Here is a 20445-nt window from a genome sequence, read left to right as displayed (position 1 = left end):
TCACAGGGCTAATGAGAATAAAATGTCGTTTACACATACAGTATTGAACAGTGTTTTAATAGGTATGCTTTTTCACTTTAACTCTGTTAGCATTGCAAAACACAGGAACTAATGACCTTAGTAGGTTCCTCCAAGATACAAGGTACTCTATAAAGGAAAAAAAATCCTGTAGTGTTTTTCTAAATTCAACTTAGCACATGTTCTTTTGTTGCAAAAGCTGCATTTTTACTAGAAAGTGTAAGTATATTCTAAGATATACTTACACTTATATACTTCTCTTACACTTATATACTTCTCTTACACTTATATACTTCTCATGATCATAAAAACTTCCACTATTTCATTTTTGCCAGTACAGTATAGCATAAGTATGTAATCAAAGGGGACTACTAATGAACAGAATACTGGGTAACCATGACTTCCACCCTAATATGGCTTATGGGTTAAAATGGGAATAAGAAGAAAGCAGCCCGTCCTCCAAAAATGGGGAGGTAAATATAACAGCACAAGTACAATTACGTACTATTCATAGCAGTCAGGAATTGTACTTATTTTCACTTAGTATTAAACCGTACTGTCAAATATATTGTGAATATCTGAGTTTACCTGAAAAGCTGAATAGAAAACCACAACATAACCTAACCTTCTTAGTGTTTGAAGATAAGCATTTTATTGCTTCTTAATTACAATTAGTACTTAGCCTGTATCTATATTGATATAACAGTTTTATAAAAGTAATAAAACAAAACTAAAATATATCAATATATTGTAAAGTAACTCAGGATATTTTCAAATTTTGTATAAAATCTCTATTGTTTAATAAAATTGAAAAGAAATTCTTGATATTTAAAACTTGTGTATTGTAAATTTAACTTGAAAACTTTATCCTAAAATTCTGAGTGTCTTAACAGAAAACGAGGAGAATACTGTAAATGTGGAGGTAAATGTAACAGCCCAATAAGTGTAATTATGTACTATGTATGACAGTAAGGAAATGTACTTATTACACTAGTATTAAACCGTACTGTCAATTCGGAGGATGGGTTGGAAGAAAGACAGATGAACAATATGTAACCCAATTTTAAGAACAAAAACTTGAAAAAGCTTTGAATGAAAACTAAATTACAGTACAGTATACTCTAACTCTCTGACACATACATTATTTTTTTTAGCAAATTAAGCTGGAATTAGGCATGTGTGCTTATTTCTTTGTTTGATAAATCAGCAAAGTACTGTATTGTAAAGAGGTATCATAGAATTCTTTGTTGCATAAAGCAGCAAAGTATTGTACAGAAGTACTGTATCATAAAAAGTTTTATTGCATAAAGCAGCAAAATACTGTATAAAAGAATCATAGAAAGTTTTTACACTGCAGGTACAGTATCTCTGGCATCTTTTTATACTTATTTAACCTCAAACATTTCTTTTATAGTGATAACAAAATTGATAGCATAGATTATGAACAATGTTACATACTGTAATTTAGTCATAATTCTGACTAAATTACGTTGTACTGCATTGATATTATGCAGTACAACTGTGTCCCCTAAAAGTTGTGATAGCATGGATTAGTCTGTGGAAGCACAGAACAGGATTTACTATTATCAAGGATGGTGCTTTAAATATTATCAGTTGTTAAGCTTGAAGGAATAATAAAGGTATATAAAGTCATCTGGAAAATATATTTTATATTCATTCTTTATAATACACACAATGCTAAACTATAGTTACAAACAATATTTTGAAAAGTTTCATCGTTTGTGTGACACTGCTTGGCAAAAGCTTGTTATGGATAAAGTGTTGGGGGAGGGGGTGTAGTTTCCTGCTAAACCTGCAAGTTATTTTTCTGATACACTTTCATTATATTGTATTATAAAACTATAAATTAAGTGCTTAATTCAATTGCCATCATTATAAGGAAAAACATTTCAACATACTTCACATCACAAACTTTTTATATACAGCAGTGTGAAAAAATCCCATTATTTTCAAAGAATGTTGGCAATAGCTTTTATTGCACGTAACCTGATTCTCAGTAATATTTCCATTTTCAGTCCAAAGAATAGAATTTTAACAGAAATATTTGGTTTACCCAAATTAAAAACATTTGCTCTACACATAATAAAACATCTGCTTTCACTAAATTATTGTATTATTCTACTGTATTTACACATTCCTTAACTACAATATATAATCCTAGTTTTGCTTCCTCATTGTGCATCCAAAATATATGCTTATTATTATAAGTTGTAAGTCAATGCTTTAAAAAATTAAATATATATATTTTGTTGATTATAATGACACCACTCTTCAGTAGGAATGACTACCAGATTCAAGAACTGGTATCTTGTCCACAAAAATAATGCTCAGTGTTAGTCAATCATCCCAGGAAAATGAGGATACAACATGATAAATTTCCCTGTATGTTTGAAGGTACTATGGCACGTTACAAACATCCCTCAAAATGCTAATATGTAATATACATAATACATATTATGTCACTTTTCCTTGACCAGTGATGAAAGTTTTCAACACTAAACTCACCTCACTGCCCTCTCACAATCACTTGCCTTCATCCTCTCACAGTCATTGATATCACCTTCATACTTTGTGCATGATCTCAACTTCACCCTTAATCATATACAAAACATTAGGGCTTTTACACCCTGTGACCTTGAATGTACATTGTGATTTACCATACTAGTAACTTGATCTTATCTCTCCTTCAGTGAATTAGCAGTAGTAATCTCTAAAAATTTCAGACAATAAATGCATATCTCATGCACATACTGTACTTATTTCTTGCCTAACAATGTGATTTAGTATACCATGAATTCACCAGAGGTTTCCTTGTGTCTAACCTCTCTAATAGACTATCTATACACAGCAAAAAAAACTACTGTTTCAACACGAGTAGCCCAAATCTCAAGAAAACATTGATAGTGATAAGTCCACAATCTACTTGTTAATCATTTTCTATATGCAGTAAAACCTCAGTCCAGTAATAGACAGAGTTGTGTTCTTGGGTGATAAGGATACTGATTTTAAGCTTGTTCCTGGACTGAGGATATTATTACGAGCACGGTATTTCCAAATTGAACAGCATATGGAAAAATAAATAAATGGTTTCCATTTTCAACAAAATACTGTACATAACAATAACTACGTAAATGAGTACAGTAACCACACTCTTTCTAGGATAGCCTCCCCCCTCCCCCCGTAGCTTAAGGGAGCTTCTGGGGCTTCACCCAGAAAATGGTGTTTCATTACATTCGACGCTGTTTTTTTTTATCAAAACAAAGTTAAACTGGCCTTTAAAGTGTATCTTTTGGTTTCTGATTTGAAGAACTGAGTTTTAGTACAGTGGCAGTAGAGCTGAAGAATGTATTATCACTAGTGATGAAAATTTTGCTGTTAGGTTTGACAATCTGAGAGATGAAGGATTGCTGAGCCAACTTTATTTTTTTTCATGCAGGCCACGTCTGACCCTTGGTGATCTATTAACAATTTTGCTCGGTAACGACGCAGCATTGCGTCGTTAGCGGCGGCTTCAGGAGGGGCGCATCACGGCTTTGGACATTATATGCATATACTCCTGTAGGGAATTTCATTGCAAATACATTGATACCAAAATGAAAGACCTAGGACCAGAATTGAGGTAACAAAGTTGAAAAGAGTATAACCATTTTATTAGCGCTCACTGGGGTTACGTTCCATCACATTCTCTGTTTGCTATGGGTGGTACGCCTGGCTTTTGGACTTTATATTTGCATAAACACCTGTAGGGAATTCTATTGCGAACACAATGATACCAAAATGAAAGACCTAGGACTAGAATTGAGATGTCCAAAGTGAAGAGAGTGTACACATTTTATTGCTCTTGCGCGCTCTCCCTGGTAATATGCTCTTACTTTCTCACTTTCTCGCTGGGCTTTTGGGCTTTATATGCATTTAGTCCTGTAGAGAATTCTATTGCAAACTCATTGATACCAAATTGAAAAACCTAGGACGAGAATTAAGATGACAAAGTGGAAAAAGAGTATACACTTTTCAGTATTACCGCACTCTCTAATGTAATGAGAGGTGCCTTGTTGTGGCGCAGTGCTCTCTTTCTGGTCCACTTTCATCTTGTCGGCGGGTGGAGCGTGCTGCAGTTTTTTACATTATATGCATATACTCTTGTTGGGAATTCTATTGTGTACACAGTGATACCAAAATGAAAGTCCTAGGACGAGAATTGAGGTGACCAAAGTGAAAAGAGTGTACACATTTTATCGCTCTTGCACGCTCCTGGGTAACATGTTCTCACTTTCTCTGTTTGTTGCGGATGGTACGCTGGGCTTTTGGACTTTATATGCCTATAGTGCTGTAGAGAATTCTATTGCGAACACAATGATACCAAATTGAAAAACATTGGACGAGAATTGAGGTGACAAAGTTGAAAATAGTATACACTTTTCAGAATTACCGCGTGCTCCCGTGAAACGCTGAAACCCATCTGGGGTAGTGCGGGGCTTGCGTGCCCAGTGCGCTAAAGTGTTAAGAAGAAAGTGTGAAAATTAAACTGTTGTTTATATCTCTCCTCTGTATTATGGATTTGATACTGGAGAGTGGAGGCTAACTTAATTATTAATATTAAATTTCAGCTTACTGTTTTGTGGTAGCTTCTTTTTTTTCTTTCACATAACTGCTTCAGGTTATGGTGAAGGTTCGCTCTCTTTCTCTCTAGTTGAGATTCTAACAACAAATTGACCTTTTCTGCTGTCATTTTGTCAAAACCTCTTCCAGTAATATTATGAGCAATCTTCCACAATATCCTGTGCATCTATAATGGTAGCATGCATTTCAGAAAGCTGCTTAATAACATTTGGTTCAATAGTGTGTTGCACACAGTTTCAAGTCTGCAATGCAGCAGCATTCCACTATTCATTATTATCTTTGTCAATTATGTTCCTCCCTGTGATCATAGCTAACATCTGTCTTAGGCAAGTTTTCAGATAACATTTCTTAAAATGGCTTAGCCTAGAATTTTCTAGCCCATTGGTTGAACAGTTGTGATAATATTGGGAAGCAGCAATATATCTGATGGGTTGAGAGGCTAAGATAACATTCTTGATTATATTGCCAACTAACATCAGTCTCCTTCACTAAGTTTCATCTTCTTTTTATCATTTCTGATGGCTGAGATTAGTGTTTAAACCAGTCCCCAAACAGAGGATTGGTTTAACACTAATGTGGAGGCCAGGATGGTTGGCAGCCATCCTGGCCTCTGCATTAGACTTGCAGTAGACTGGGAGATTTGATATTATGGTGTTCCTTAAAGGCTATCTTGTTGAGAATGATACATAAGAATAAGATGGTAGCATTGACATCCACTACAGCACAGTACTAGCACAGAGAATTAAATGTCAAACAGTCTTTGGCAGGCTTAAAGTAGAGTGTAATTAAACAGGAAAGTTATACCCATTATGGTGTATTTGACAAAGAGGGCTTAAATTGCAAGTCTCTTCCCATGGAACTTACATTCCTGGGTGATGCAAGTTCTTCTGGGAAACACTTTCAATATACGCTCACCTTATAGATATTAAACACTTCCTCAGAGATATGTCTTGGCTTCTTGACAGCCTCGAGTAGGATGGGAAGGAGTGTATCGGCAGATACATGGTCAACACTATTAATCTGTTAACACAGTATTATGTGGATGATGGGATTGCTTCATATGATCAAGGCAGTCAATAATTCCTTGGACCCATCTGTTAATTACAGCAGTCTACTCTTTATTGGGTACATAAACAGAATCATCATTCTGGTGTTGGTTTTAAATTCAATCCTCTAGTGCCATCTCCATTTTCTTGACTTAAGCAGTTTAATTATCTTGGCATTCTTGGCTACTGTGGGTGATAAAGAGTCTCTTTCTAATCGTCTCTTTCATCTTTTGCTCTCTGTTTGACCAGACCACCAACCAGGAGGCCTGGTTAGAGACTGGGCCATGGGGGAAAATTGATTCTCAAAACCATCAAAGGTAACAGCAAGGTAAGATAATGATGAACTCTCTAAACCCTATCTCTTTACTCACTCATCTGACACCCTCTCCTGCAGCCAATCCAGAATTTCTGTTTTAGCCAAACTGAAGGATCATATAGGTTCCATTGTCAGGTTGGTTGATACCTGGTTGAAGGGGTTCTGGGAGTTCTTCTACTCCCCAAGCCCGGCCCGAGGCCAGGCTTGATTTGTGAGAGTTTGGTCCATTAGGCTGTTGCTTGGAGTGGCCTGCAGGTCAGTTAAGAGATAGATAGATAAGGCCTCAGATTTCTTTTCACATCCAAGGTGCAGATAATATTTAGTGAGGAGGAGGAGGATGGAACCAGGTGACCCGATTGCAAGCCCGGCCCGAGGCCAGGCTTGATTTGTGAGAATTTGGTCCACTAGGCTGTTGCTTGGAGCGGCCTGCAGGTCAGTTGAAGAGATAGATAGATAAGGCCTCAGATTTCTTTTCACATCCAAGGTGCAGATAATATTTAGTGAGGAGGAGGAGGAGGATGAAACCAGGTGACCCGACTGAGAATCTCTATATGCCTAACTCACACTTCTCTCACTCAGCATTTCTACCACTCTTCCTGAACTACAATGATTTATATAATCTACTTCTACTATTTCACTCTAACTACTAGCTACTTCATGCATATAATTCTCTTACTATACTTCATACTCTCTACCCATTAGTTAATTCATACTCTACAAGTTAGCTAATTCATACACTCTACCTACTAGCAACTTCATACACTCTACCTGCTAGCCACTCTATTGTACTACATGTATAGTAGTAGCTAGCTACTATTATACATGTCTTCACTTTGAATCTCTTTCCCCAACATCATCCAGTTTTGAAGTACCGTGCTGCTGAGTACAGTACAGCCTTGGCAGTGTATAGCCTTTGCTGTGCCATACATGAATGCATTTTAGTCTTTATTATATTGTACAAGTAGAGCTTTATTACTGTATTGTTGTACATTATATCATGAAGTATTTGGCATTATTTGTGATACATTATATGACTTATGCTTCTTGACAGACTAGTCTGCAATGAGGCCTATAGCACATGCAGAGCGATGCTTCGGCAGCTACTCCGGGTCTGTTCAGCAGCTAAATATAATACAATACTGTATTATAAGTATTTCATGGTCAGAAAAGGCTGCTCTGAGCTGCTCTGATGGAACATTAGAGCAAAATTCCCTTACATATTACTATCAAGCAATAAAATACTTTCTTTTTACATTTTTTTTATTTTTGTGTTAAAAGAATATTAATTTCAATTATTAGGTACGAATTATAAACAAGAAACCTTAAATATTCTAATAAAAAAGTTTTATAATCTAAATTGTTATTGACACTAAATATGTAGTTGGTATTTAAGGCAAATGTTAAAATTTTTATTGAAGACAACATAATGTAGATTGTTAATAGGTTTTATCCAATAAAATCCACATGCATATAACTATAATTTTAACATGCAGTACAAGAATATATGTCTTCCTCCACTTATACTGCAACACACTACCATGCAGGTAGCTACGTGCAGTTATGTCCCGTATAACAAGTGTTTCTCCTATTTCACTTTACCTTCAGCTAAAATAGTACAGAGCATGCTTATGTGCTACTTAAATAGGTATGGAACCTTCAATTTTGTAGGTGCAGCCTATGTTCTTAATGTCTCCTGGTGCTTGGTGCTTTACCTACATAACAAATTATCAGCCTTTGCAAATTATATATAATTAGAACAAACTTCCATCTGACAAAATGCAAATACAAAAATAATTGGCTGCATTAGTGCACACTACATGGCACAGGTTATAAAAAATAATAATTGATATTGTAAAATTAGATTACAAAACGTAATAACAGTTATTGCAAATAATGTAATAATTGTAGTTATATGATCATGATAACAATGCTGTTATCCTGAGTACTGTACAGTACATGTTTACATATAAATGTTATAGGCTTTGTTATTATGGACCATCAATTACTGTACTTCTCTTTTTATAATAAATTTCCTTTGAGTTTCAGCAACAAAATAAGATATACACAAGTCTACGTCCAAGTGCTCACATACAGGCAAATTAGTCATTTCAACAAGAGGATTGTGAACGAACAAAACTGAAGACAGGACATCATGAATGTAGCTCTCATCCTGTAACCACACTGAAGTACAGTAGTTACACATGTGACCACAACATACATAAAGCTGTCTTGTTATTTACACATATGCAAAAAATGGAACATATCAAAACAACAAGAATGTGTGTATGTCTAACAGTTTATGTCATACAGAACCGTTGGTTCCAGTCTAGACTCACAGTCAGAGATCTCAGGTTCAGTTTCCGGGTGGGACAAAAACAATGATTGGGCTTGCTTCCTTTCACCTAATGCTTCTGTTACCTTAGCAGTGGTAAACTGGCACCCGGGAGTTAGGCAAGTGTTGTGGGATTGCATTCTGGAGAGGGTCAGCAGGTCGACCTTGGGGGAACCTTGCTACAAGCCCAATATGTATATATTGTATACACATATATGCGAGATAACACATTTGAAATACAAATACGTAATAGCTGGAGTGTTTTTGACCCTCTCAGGTCACTCTCACTCTCTCTCTCTATATATATACATCTTCAGAATGAATTCTTCTTCCTTCAGAAGGAAGGAAGGAAGGAATTCCTTCTGAAGATGTATTAATATACGAAAGTACTTAAGGAAATTCCTGTTTCAATTCTTCCTTCGTAGTCTGACAGTGTCACTTTTTCATCACGTGTTAATTTTTCGTGATTTACACACACACACACACATATATATTTATATATATATATGTCGTACTTAATAGTCAGAACGCACTACACGGCCTAGTATGCAAGGCCCGATTTGCCCAACAGGCAGAGTGATTTTCGTTAGTTTAAAAAAAAATCCAATCAGTTTATTTGAAGTAATATTATTATATAATATTAGGAACATTGATTACTGACTTAGTAATGTCAGTTCAGATCAGGTTAAAATAAGAAGGGTTGGGTTAGGTTTGGTCATATTTTTACTTTAGTTTTAAATCAAATTACAAAAAATAAAATCATATATTATGTAAGGGAAAGTTTAATCATTTCACAAGAAACAAATTAGAAAAATATATAACTTCAAGAAAACTCAGTTTATTAAGCAAATAGTGACTTGCATACTAGGCCAAGTAGTATATATATATATATATATATATATATACATACAGGCATACCTCAGAATAAGAGTTTAATCCGTTCCTGGAGACGCCTCGCCTTCCGAAAACTCGCATTCCGAAGTTAATTTCCCCATAAGAAATAAAGGGAAATGAATTAATCCGTTCCTGACTACCCCAAAAACCCCACATCAAACTAAATTTTTATACCTAATTTACCTAATTCATCTAAATAAACCTACAAAACTGTGTTCCAGTTATTACTTACCTTGCTGTCGAGTGCTGTAGGCGTATGGAAGATGGTGAGGAGGGGGGAGGAGGAGAGGAGTTACTGTTTGGAAGGGGAGTCCCCTTTCATAATCACATCACATAACCCCATGCCTTGTAACACTATGGATACCACTTCTCTTTCTAAATTTTTCAAACCAGCCCCTGCTTGCCTTAAACTCTTTCTTATCTGCATCACTCGTTGCAGGGGTATTCTTTAGAAGGTCTTCGTGCAACACCCTGGCTTTCTCACAAATAATGGCCTCCGAAACACTATCACCCCTCAACTCCTTGTCGTGTATCCAAATTAATAACAACTTTTCCACTTCTTCAAGTATTTGTGGTCTTTGTGCCGTTAATGTTCTTACTCCTTTTGCCACTTTAGCACCCATAATCTTATTTTTCTTCTTAAGTATAGTGCATATTGTTGATGTGGCTTTGTTGTACTGCCTACAAAGTTCAACAACACGTGTACCGTTCTCATGCTTCCAAATGATCTCTTGTTTCTCCTCTATTGTCATCCTCACATGAGCTTTCTGGCCTTTATCCTTACCACTGGCTTTCTTGGGACCCATGGTGAGATATATAATAACAAATTGTATAGACAAATCACCAAAAATCCAACAAAACACTGAAAATACGCGAGAAGAATTGATGTGGGGGTAGTCACTGAGCGCGAGACAATAATAAACTGAGGGGCGGCGGGGCGGAGGGGCGACGAACGCGCTAGGTCGGCTGTACGCGTATCAACAAACTCGCGTCCAAACTCGCCTCCCGAAGTAACCCTCGCCTTCTGAGACAAATTTTTGGAGTAAATACACCTCGCCTTCCGAAAACCTCGCATACAGGGACAATCGCATTCCGAGGTACCACTGTATATATATATATATATATATATATATATATATATATATATATATATATATATATATATATATATAATATACTACCCACACAAATATCAACTCTCACTGTAAATAATGATGAATATTTCTATCCAAATATAACATAATTTAATTTTCAGGATTTCCAACAAAGGTTCTATCTACCACAGTTCAATGCTTATAATTGTCCTATTATCCATGACTGGAAGATGCCTTTTGTTAAGTCAGTATAGTATTGTGGTACATAATTGCTCCGATAGTAAAGAATTTAGTAGCGGTGACAGGAAGTGTGGATATGAAACGTGTCCTCTCGAATGGTACATTGCATTTTTATGTACTGTATAAATCCCCAATTGATAAAATTTGACGTCCTGTACTATAAGTGACAGTGGCTTGCAATACTGATGGGTTGTCCCCATTTCTATTTTTAGGTCATTGGTTTAGTTAGGTTCGGGATATTTAGTATATCATTGATATCTTTGTAAATTATATCTTTATAGCCTATACCAAAAACGAATTATACAATACTGTACATGTAAATGCTATTTACAGTCAATTACTTTTGATCGCCAATGAATCATACAGCAACATCGGAATGCCGAATCTGTCACTGAAGCATGGTTGTGTTTAAGAATGAAATAAAAAAGGTTTATCAACCGAAATGAAAAAAAAATTGTGCAAATGCTAAAAATATTTTATATGTATAGTATTTTATTATTAAATGTAACCATTCTTTTAATCGGCACAGTATATGAGCATTCATAAATATACATAAAGATTATACAGTAGTGCAATCAAGAAACATCATAGTTGTCATTAAGTATCACAATTAAAGATTCATACAAGATATCGGTTAACTGAGTCTGCAATCTTGGGTGCAACACATGTCTTGGTTATCTAGAGTAATAACATCCTCCCTCCCAATTGCCTTTTATATACAGGTACAGCACTTAAATTTTTTTAAATTTTTAGCACATAGTGTATTTCAATTACTTCATTGGCACTATATTTAAGCCCACTGTACTATAAAACAAATTGCAAAAGCTTTTAAGACATTCATTCATTTTATTTCGATAATCAGGTATTATTGACAAGTTTGCTACTGTATTAGAGAACGACTCCAAAATCAAAATGCAGCACTGCTAGAATTTCTGCATAAAATATAAACATTACATAACTCCTAAACTTTTAATACCAACAATTATAAAAGTTAAGAACTACTGTACTTTAAAACACAGTAACTAAATTTAGTAGATGTAGCCAATCATATTTCCTTTATAATAAAGTGAAAATCATCACAAGCTGTTGTATATAAATCTCCAATGTCACATGCAAATCCTTATATTGGATTTAAATATATTTAATGAGAGAGAGAGAGAGAGAGAGAGAGAGAGAGAGAGAGAGAGAGAGAGAGAGAGAGAGAGAGAGAGAGAGAGAGAGAGAGAGAGAGAGAGAGATAGAGATAGATAGAGAGAGATAGAGAGAGATAGAGATAGAGATAGAGAGAGATAGAGATAGAGAGAGATAGAGAGAGAAAGAGAGAGAGAGAGAGAGAGAGAGAGAGAGAGAGAGAGAGAGAGAGAGAGAGAGAGAGAGAGAGAGAGAGAGAGAGAGAGAGAGAGAGAGAGAGAGAAAGAGGGTGGAGAGGTAGAAAGAGGGTGGAGAGGTAGAAAGAGGGTGGAGAGGTAGAAAGAGGGGGAAGGGGTAGAAAGAGGGGGGAGGGGTAGAAAGAGGGGGAAGGGGTAGAGAGGGGAGGGGAGGCAGAGAGAGGGGAGGGAGAGACAGAAGGGGGGGGGGGAGTTGTAAGGAAGGGGTCCTTTTTGTAAGGCATAAGTGAAATAGTGTTAATAGAGTTAATAGTTAACAGTGAAATAGTGTAAATAACTGGCAGTCAACAGTTTAAACTGTGTTGGTTTGAAGGGAAGAAAGAGCATTTGAAACTCCCACCATGGAAAGGGACTAGTGCTGCACATGCGCAATACAATTACAGCGCGAGAACATTTCCTTCTAAAAGAATATAAATAAAAACCTATGAAGGCAAATAAACAGTCCATTTTGTAGCATGCCTTTGCACCTTTTCCAGTTTGTTAATGTGCTTCTTGAGATATGGGGACCATACAACTGCTGCATATTCTAATTTTAATCTCACAAAAGTCATGAACAGATTCTTTAGTATTTCACCATCCATGTAGTAATTAAAAGCGATTTTGAAGTTAGAAAACACAGCATCTGCTCCTTGCACAATGTTCGTTATGTACTTCTCTAGTGACAGTCTACTATCCAGAACCACCTCTAGATTTCTTTCTTTGTTAAAGGTCTTTTTCCTTTCTACATAATTTGTAGGTTGTGTGTGGTCTATTTTCTCTTATTCCACATTCCATAACATGACATTAATTTACACTGAATTCTATTTGCCACATGGTGCTCCAACAACTTATTTTATCTAGGTCCATTTGAAGAGCATGACAACCATCTAGGTTCTTATTTTCCCCTAATAGCTTAGCATCATCAGCAAACATGTTCATATAATTTTGTATGCCTTCTGGTAGATCATGTATGAAGAAAATGAACATTACTGGCACAAAAACTGAGCCCTGTGGTACTTAGCTAGTAACGCCTTCAGTCAGATACTGTGGGTGGGACACGAACAAGGAAACTTAGTACCCAGATGAGCCACAGAGACGTTAGAAAGAATTTTTTCAGTGTCAGAGTAGCTAATAAATGGAATGCACTAGGAAGTGATGTGGTGGAGGCTGACGCCATACACAATTTCAAGTGTAGATATCGTCCTCCCCTCATACTCACATCAAATGTAGATATGATAGACCCCAGTAGGCTCAGGAATCTGTACACCAGTTGATTGACAGTTGAGAGGCGGGATCAAAGAGCCAAAGCTCAACCCCCGCAAGCACAATTAGGTGAGTACTGTACATTGCCTCTAATCACCGCCCTCATCTTTCTGTCAGAAAATATGTCATCCATGTCAACATTCTACCTGTTATCCCTCCAGCATGTTTCAGTTTCCAAAACAACCTCGGTTGTGGGATTATCAAAAGCCTTTTTTAGGTCCAGATAGACACAGTCAACCCAACCATCTCTTTCATGTAGAATCTGTGTGGCTTTATCATAAAAACTAAGTACATTTGTTACACAGGAACTTCCTGTTTGAAAACCATACTGCCTGTTTGTTATTATGTCATTACTCTCCAGGAGTTCTATCCATTTGGTTTTAACAATTTTTTCTAGTGTTTTGACTACTGTACCACGCTTGTTTATTGTAGGATTTATCATGATTTCATGTCCCAGTGGTGGCTGGGAATGTACATGTTTTCTGTCCCTTTATCTGTTATTGAATGTGTCTTGTGTCACTCCCTGTAGTACATATCCTGTTCATTGTTGTACATTAAACTTTGAATTAAGTTGAAAGTTAGAATTGTTCATGGATTATAGAGTAAGGTAATTTGTTAACTAAGTGTTACATCGTTGGATCAAGAGTCAACTGCAATACCTCCAGTCCCTGTTAAAGTGAACCACTCTCTTAAGATATTTTGTAACGTAATTTTTAAGTGTTAGTGAACAAAGTCATTGTAAAGTAAATTTCTATCATTTGAGACTGGTGTTGCATGTCATACTCAATGGTGCCTTAGCAGAGAGAAACTGTGTAGCCAGCCCAGGTGTGTGGTCTTTTGTTACTTATATAAATTAACTGATTGAGCAAGCAGCCCTACTTCACAATTATTCACACACGCAAAAGCCAGGTGTCTGTTTCTATCTAGTTCCATTTATACTAGTAGAAAAATACGCGTTGCCCTTACAGAAGGTGGGTCAATTTAATTGTTTACAAGGCTACCTAAGTAGATGCAATGAATAAGGACCAGTCAGATGCCAGTAGAAACTATCTAAAGAAGTGGATGAGGGAGTATAAAATGTCAAAAATTTGTACAGAAATTGAAGACCATACACATAATCCAAACACCTAAACTACACTGAACCTGTTGTATATTGTGCTCTACCGTTTATTGAGGAGATTTAACACAAAGATAAACATAAACTCTTCATTGCAGCACTTTCATTTCAGCTTGAAAATTATAATTTTATTTTACAATTTAATTATACTGTTATATAAAATAAAATACCCTGTACATATTTGAATCATGCTTTTCGAATATAAAATGTTATACAAAAATTCACTACCAAACCAAAAGTGTTCAAAATAAATACTGTGAAACCAATAATAAGAATACTTGTATTTTTTTTTGAGATTTCAAGCAATTTAATACAAAACTAAAAATGTTTCCAATATATCGAATAAAATTTTAACTATAAAAAAATTTACTTCCCAGATAAATTTTCAAGTACTCAACATGGACTAATTACACCTGCTGGAGTTATGTCTACCGTATCGAGCGGGATTTTCAACTGTCACCACCACCGGCTGCAGCTACGAAGCTGCAATTTTTAAGCTCAAATTTTTTATTTTTAACTCCAATTTTTAAGGCTGGATGTCTAGACTACCATTTCAGGATCCTGAAATTATTTCTGATGCCCTTTTGACAAAACATGTGTATTACTGTGATCTACTTTTTTGGCCATTCAAACGTTGTCATGTATCAGAGTGAAATGGTTAATGAAGAAGTCATGTAGATAATGGCAAGCACTTTCAAACTTCTACCAGTTTGATAGTGACTAAATCTGTAATATATATGATATAAATTGGCAGAACATTCTGAGACAGCATGAAAAGAGAAACACAGTGTACTTGTTCAACGTAATATGCTGTAAAGTTGTAAAATCAATGCATACTGATAAAATGATTTAACCCACAAGAATATGAGACTTAAGTTAGCAAGAAATAAATAAAATATGGTACATCATACTAGAACCAAGAGAGAACAACAGTGCACACACATCCTACAAATTTTAAAATTATGACGAAAAAATTATATACTGTATGTGTTAAATATGAATAGAGAAATTTATGAGGCATTCTACATCAGATTGAAGTTTACAACAACCAATGGCTAAGAACACTGTACAGCAGCCATAACCAGGGAAACAAAATTACAGTTATATTAAATATGAACTAAAATAGTGTATTCTGACCAAATATCACAGTGAATCTTGCAGAAATATGCAAAAAGAGCTCAATTATCAAATCTGGTCTAAAACCAAAGTTTTACTTTCAGAGAGAAAGCTGTCTAACAAATGGCCAACATTGTGTCTCTTTACAAAACAGGAGATAGGAAAACCTTTCGACCTATTAGCCTGTTCAGTTAACAAACATTATGGTGAAAACACTAGAGAAAGCCAAATGGGCAAAAAATGTCCTTGACAGAGTTTCACACTAAAGGCAATTAGATCACATGAGAGAAAATAAGGGGAAACAGTATTACTACAACGGATGAACGATTTATCTGAAAGAAAACGAGGGCACCAGTAAGAAGTAAAGTGCCAGCTTGAAAGTATGTTACTAGTTGGGTGCCCTTGGCTTCAAAAATGTTGCTAGTCTATAAACAGTTATGTATTACCACAAAGGAAGATAAATGTCATAGGTATTTTTGCAGATGATACAAAAATTTTGAGCAGAGCAAAACTTCAGAATAACAAAATAACCTACAAGTATGTATAAAAGATAACCTATATCCAGAAAACAAATTAATGCCATAGTATGAGACTTTTGTGCAATACCCTGTATTGCAAAGTTTGAGGATAATTAAATGAATTAATTGAAAAATGCTAAAAAGCTATTAACAAAATGTGATCAAATTGGCAAATGCATCTATAGAATGGTTTGCACAAACAAAAACAAATACAGAAAGCATTTAAAGACAGGTACCCAAATGGCAAACAAAGTTAAGAAACATCAGCTGCAACACTAAGATGTTTGACATCAACTAAAATCAGAGGGGCCATGATAATTACATATGTTAGCAATGGAACAAAAAATAACTGCCACACTCTAAAGGCCAAAATCTGCCAAAACTTCAGAAAGTAGGATGTACTAAAACTCCAGAAAGTAAGGTGTACGAAAACACCAAAAATTAGAGTGTGCTAAAATCACTACCAGTATTTCCAAATTATTTATGATCCAAGTACATACTGATGACAAGACGCCACATGCATACTGTAATTCACTTTCTGTAACTACAAAACGGTAATAACACGTACGTAATATCACAAGCAAGCATGCCATATACAGTGAAAATATGGGGTAAACTGAACTGTACATTCAAATACAGGTATAATACAAACCCAATTAATACTACATAGATATTTCAATTAAAAAATAGTTTCTCTGTAAGAGGCTGTTGGAAAAAAAAAAAACTTGGAATACTTTAAAATATAACATCCACTTCAAACACAAAAAATTGCAGTATAACTTTTTATCTCCAAACACACCCCGCACAAATGAGCATTATTTCTACCTCTTGCTTTTGCTGCCAATGCACAATCAGGTTACCAACAATTCCACAGATAAAGTTCTCCTGTTGCCAAAAAAAGTTTACAAAATACAGTACATACCACACTGACCATTTTCTGAGAACAAAACCAAGCAAACATTTGTAGATCCAAATACTCTTATGGACTACAATAATCTTAACGACAATGACTTGTAGATACTGAGTCATAATGGTGCAATTCAAAAAGTGGGATCCAAAATTCCCTATATGTATGCTTATTCAAAATAATATTCTTTGGTTTCATTGTTGTTCAATCATTTCTAGGGATATCTATTATGCTTTAGAAGTGATTATCAGAACCCTCATCAATTATTGTCTAATAAGTAGATAAAATTATGGCTATATTTTTCTAATAATGTATAATAAAACAGAAGAAATCTTAAACTATAACAACTCATTTGTTCAGTTTTTGAGTAATAATAGGTTGTCTACTTATTATGACTCAGAATTGATTCTAAAGTAATCTGCATTGGAAACATTAACCAAAGCAATCTGGATCTGGGCACTTCATAAGAAATGCAAGAGGTAAGCATATGGCTAGATATCTGGCAGACCAAGGGCTGTACTGACATCACCACATATGTCTAGTACAGTTGATCAATTCTTGGCAACATATATTGAACTCCTCCCAGAGTTCAATAGCTTTCGAGGTAATCTATGACTATCACACTTTTCACACACTATCAGAGTGTATCTAGAATTCTTTACTTGAATCACTGAGTTAACATCCAAAATAAACATAAAACTTAAATCCTCTTATAAATTACTGATATTTGTAGTGAATAATAAGTATTTTCAAGAAATTTCAAAGTGTAAATTATAATTTTATGCTAAATAAAATAATCTATGAGTCATTGTATGGGTCTTCATGGCTCTTATCAGAGTGAGATTCTAAAATGTGGAGAGCAAAGGCGACAGTTGTGGGAGTTGTGAAATCACAGAGACGACACTGAAGAGCATTGTGTGGTTGTCTGAGAGCATGAACGCGAAGGTGACGCCGCAGATCAGAACGCTGGCCTGCACGATAAGGGCATATAGGGCAACCATGGCGTTTTTCGCCAGTGTGAGTCCTTAGATGTCGTAGAAGATTAGATTTTGAATCAGAGCGGTAATGACACTGCTGGCACCAGTACAGCTTATCCAGTCGATGGGCGGTGGCAGCATGGCGGCTCAACTCAGCAGCTGAAGGGAAGGCACGGGGGCAGATTGGACACACAAGTCGCCCACCCCCCAACGCTGCTACTGCCCTTTGCACTGCCTGCAATAGAGAGCACTGTCAGACCACCACACCAGCAGCAGCAGTGGTGAGAGGAATAGTCAGAGGTATAGGGCGACATGCAGCAGTTACTCAGGGGGAAGGCATGGCGGACAGCAGAGTTCATGCACAGCGGTCCCTCCAGCCGCCATAATGCTACTGTCACTCCACACTTTTTAAATACTTCACCATCTTAGTACATTCTATATTGCAATATACCATAAAGTCTTAAGGCTGAGACAAGAAGATATTAAATTTTCATTAATATCACTTGACCATTTCATTCCATGCTGTCATATACTGAGGCATTACTATTTTATGATATTCCTGGATACTTAAACTTGATAATCCTTATGTACATTTATATACTCAAATGCCAACATACCAATATTTCGGATGGCTTCATGTCATGACAAAGATGCCATAAAATGCCGTAACTATTGTGGTTGTGTGGTGGATAAGGTAGACAGTTCCATGCCACGATGATGCAAAAGTGTATGATCCTTGAGAGATGAGGAATACGCTGCACGGTAAGGGCAATGAGGGCAGGCATATGGCTTCTCTCCAGTATGTATGCGAAGATGTTTGGTCAGGTCCGAGCGCTGTGTAGCTCGGTATGAGCACTGCGGGCATGGATATGGCTTCTCCCCAGTGTGACTCCTGACATGTAACTGTAAGTTGCTCTGCCACTGAAAACTCTTGCCACAAAACTCACATTGGAACTTCCTGCTGACTGGTGCAGAGTGGCGGCGCCCGTGAAGGTGAAGTTGTTCGGGAAATCTCATCACACCGCGCCACTGCAAACAGAAGGCCAGGTCAGGCAGTTGTGTTTCTCCACATCAACACTACTCTCACAATCTGGTTTCTTCATCCCCATATTCCTTTACAATGCTTAATATTACAAAAGATAAATTATTTTATTAACTCATATACTGTAATATAAAAACAGGATTTTCTATTTGTATTTTAAGAAATTGTTTTAAACACTGCAGTAAAGTTCCATTGAATCTATGCATCATTTGAAGTATTCTTGAGAATTATACTGTAATAGCTTGATAATGAGAGACAATAAATGTACAAAAAAATGACTCCCTTATTGAAAATAAAAAACAAAACCTGTACACGCAGCAATCTCTACAAAAGATTCTCTTGACATTTAAACAAGCTTTATATATACAGTATATGAAAAAATACTCTGTGGGTATGCCTTTGTTTCTTGTTTCCCCTAATGATTATTAAATGAAAAATCACTTCATAGTAACTCAAAAGTAAGATCTCTGAATTAATGAATTTTTTGGATGCTTTGGTTTGCTCACAGCATTATTCTGTCAAGAATTTCAAATCACCATTCTCAATGAAAATCATCCCTACATCAATTGACTTCTACCGATACTGTACTGCGGGCACATTAAAAGTTCCTCAAAGTTTTGAAAAAAGAATTTGTAAAACATTTGATATCTGGAGTTAAAAAATGACTTGAATGTAAAATACTTTACATATATTTAGAAAGAAGTTGGTAACAAAACAAAACTAATTGTTTATAAAAAAGAGCAGAGCAAAATGAAAATAAGACTTATTCCAACACCAAATACTTTAGAAATACTGTTACACAGTACATTATATCTATGTTCTATATGATGGTAAATATGCAATTTTTTTTAAATTTTGCCAGAGTTCATAAAATATTACACTGAATATTTGAATAGTGGTAACTACCAAGAATTAAAATTTATGTTTTGAAACCTGGAATATTACACATGACAAAGAAAACACAGGGGAATAATAGCTCTTTATGACTTAATTTCAGGTTCGGTAAATACTGTATACTTCTTTGCCATTTGTTTATCTTTGAAAATAACAAAAAATCAGATATGCCTTTGCCTCAGTTATACTAAACTAATGTTTAGGTCAATAAAACAATGAAAGCCTTTTTAACTCGTTTACTTTAAGTATCATTCACAAATAACATGATGCTCATTATGTCATTCAAGTAAACTTTATCATTAAAAACATCATGGTCATTCCTTGATATATCACTTGCACATTAACACCTCAATTATTCATCTGTGTATCACACATTTATACCTCCACCAGTCATCTGTGTATCACACATTAACACCTCCACCAGTCATCTGTGTATCACACATTTACACCTCCACCAGTCATCTGTGTATCACACATTAACACCTCCACCAGTCATCTGTGTATCACACATTAACACCTCCACCAGTCATCTGTGTATCACACATTAACACCTCCACCAGTCATCTGTGTATCACACATTAACACCTCCACCAGTCATCTGTGTATCACACATTAACACCTCCACCAGTCATCTGTGTATCACACATTAACACCTCCACCAGT

General features: G+C 35.7%; 1 protein-coding gene across 7 annotated transcripts in view; it reads right to left on the bottom strand.

The window, feature by feature from the left end:
* Positions 1-20445, bottom strand: part of LOC123758321 (longitudinals lacking protein, isoforms H/M/V) — a 191001-nt gene that overhangs the window by 35258 nt on the left and 135298 nt on the right. Inside the window, exons 5-6 of one of the 7 annotated variants that reach the window (XR_011228081.1) lie at positions 18464-18875; positions 14404-18081 (exon numbers count right to left, since the gene is read on the bottom strand). The exons of 5 other annotated variants lie outside the window; for them this stretch is intronic. Coding sequence is in view for 1 of the 2 variants with exons in the window: in XM_045742566.2 (XP_045598522.1) it covers positions 17668-18081 (414 nt within the window). In the remaining variant the exon portion in view is untranslated. Of the gene's footprint in view, positions 1-14403; positions 18082-18463; positions 18876-20445 lie in introns of those variants that run through there. One more of the 7 variants, XM_045742566.2, reaches the window with a different exon arrangement.

Source organism: Procambarus clarkii, chromosome 11, assembly GCF_040958095.1.
Source record: "Procambarus clarkii isolate CNS0578487 chromosome 11, FALCON_Pclarkii_2.0, whole genome shotgun sequence".
Lineage (NCBI taxonomy): Eukaryota > Metazoa > Arthropoda > Malacostraca > Decapoda > Cambaridae > Procambarus > Procambarus clarkii.
This window is presented reverse-complemented; position numbering and strand designations above follow the sequence as displayed.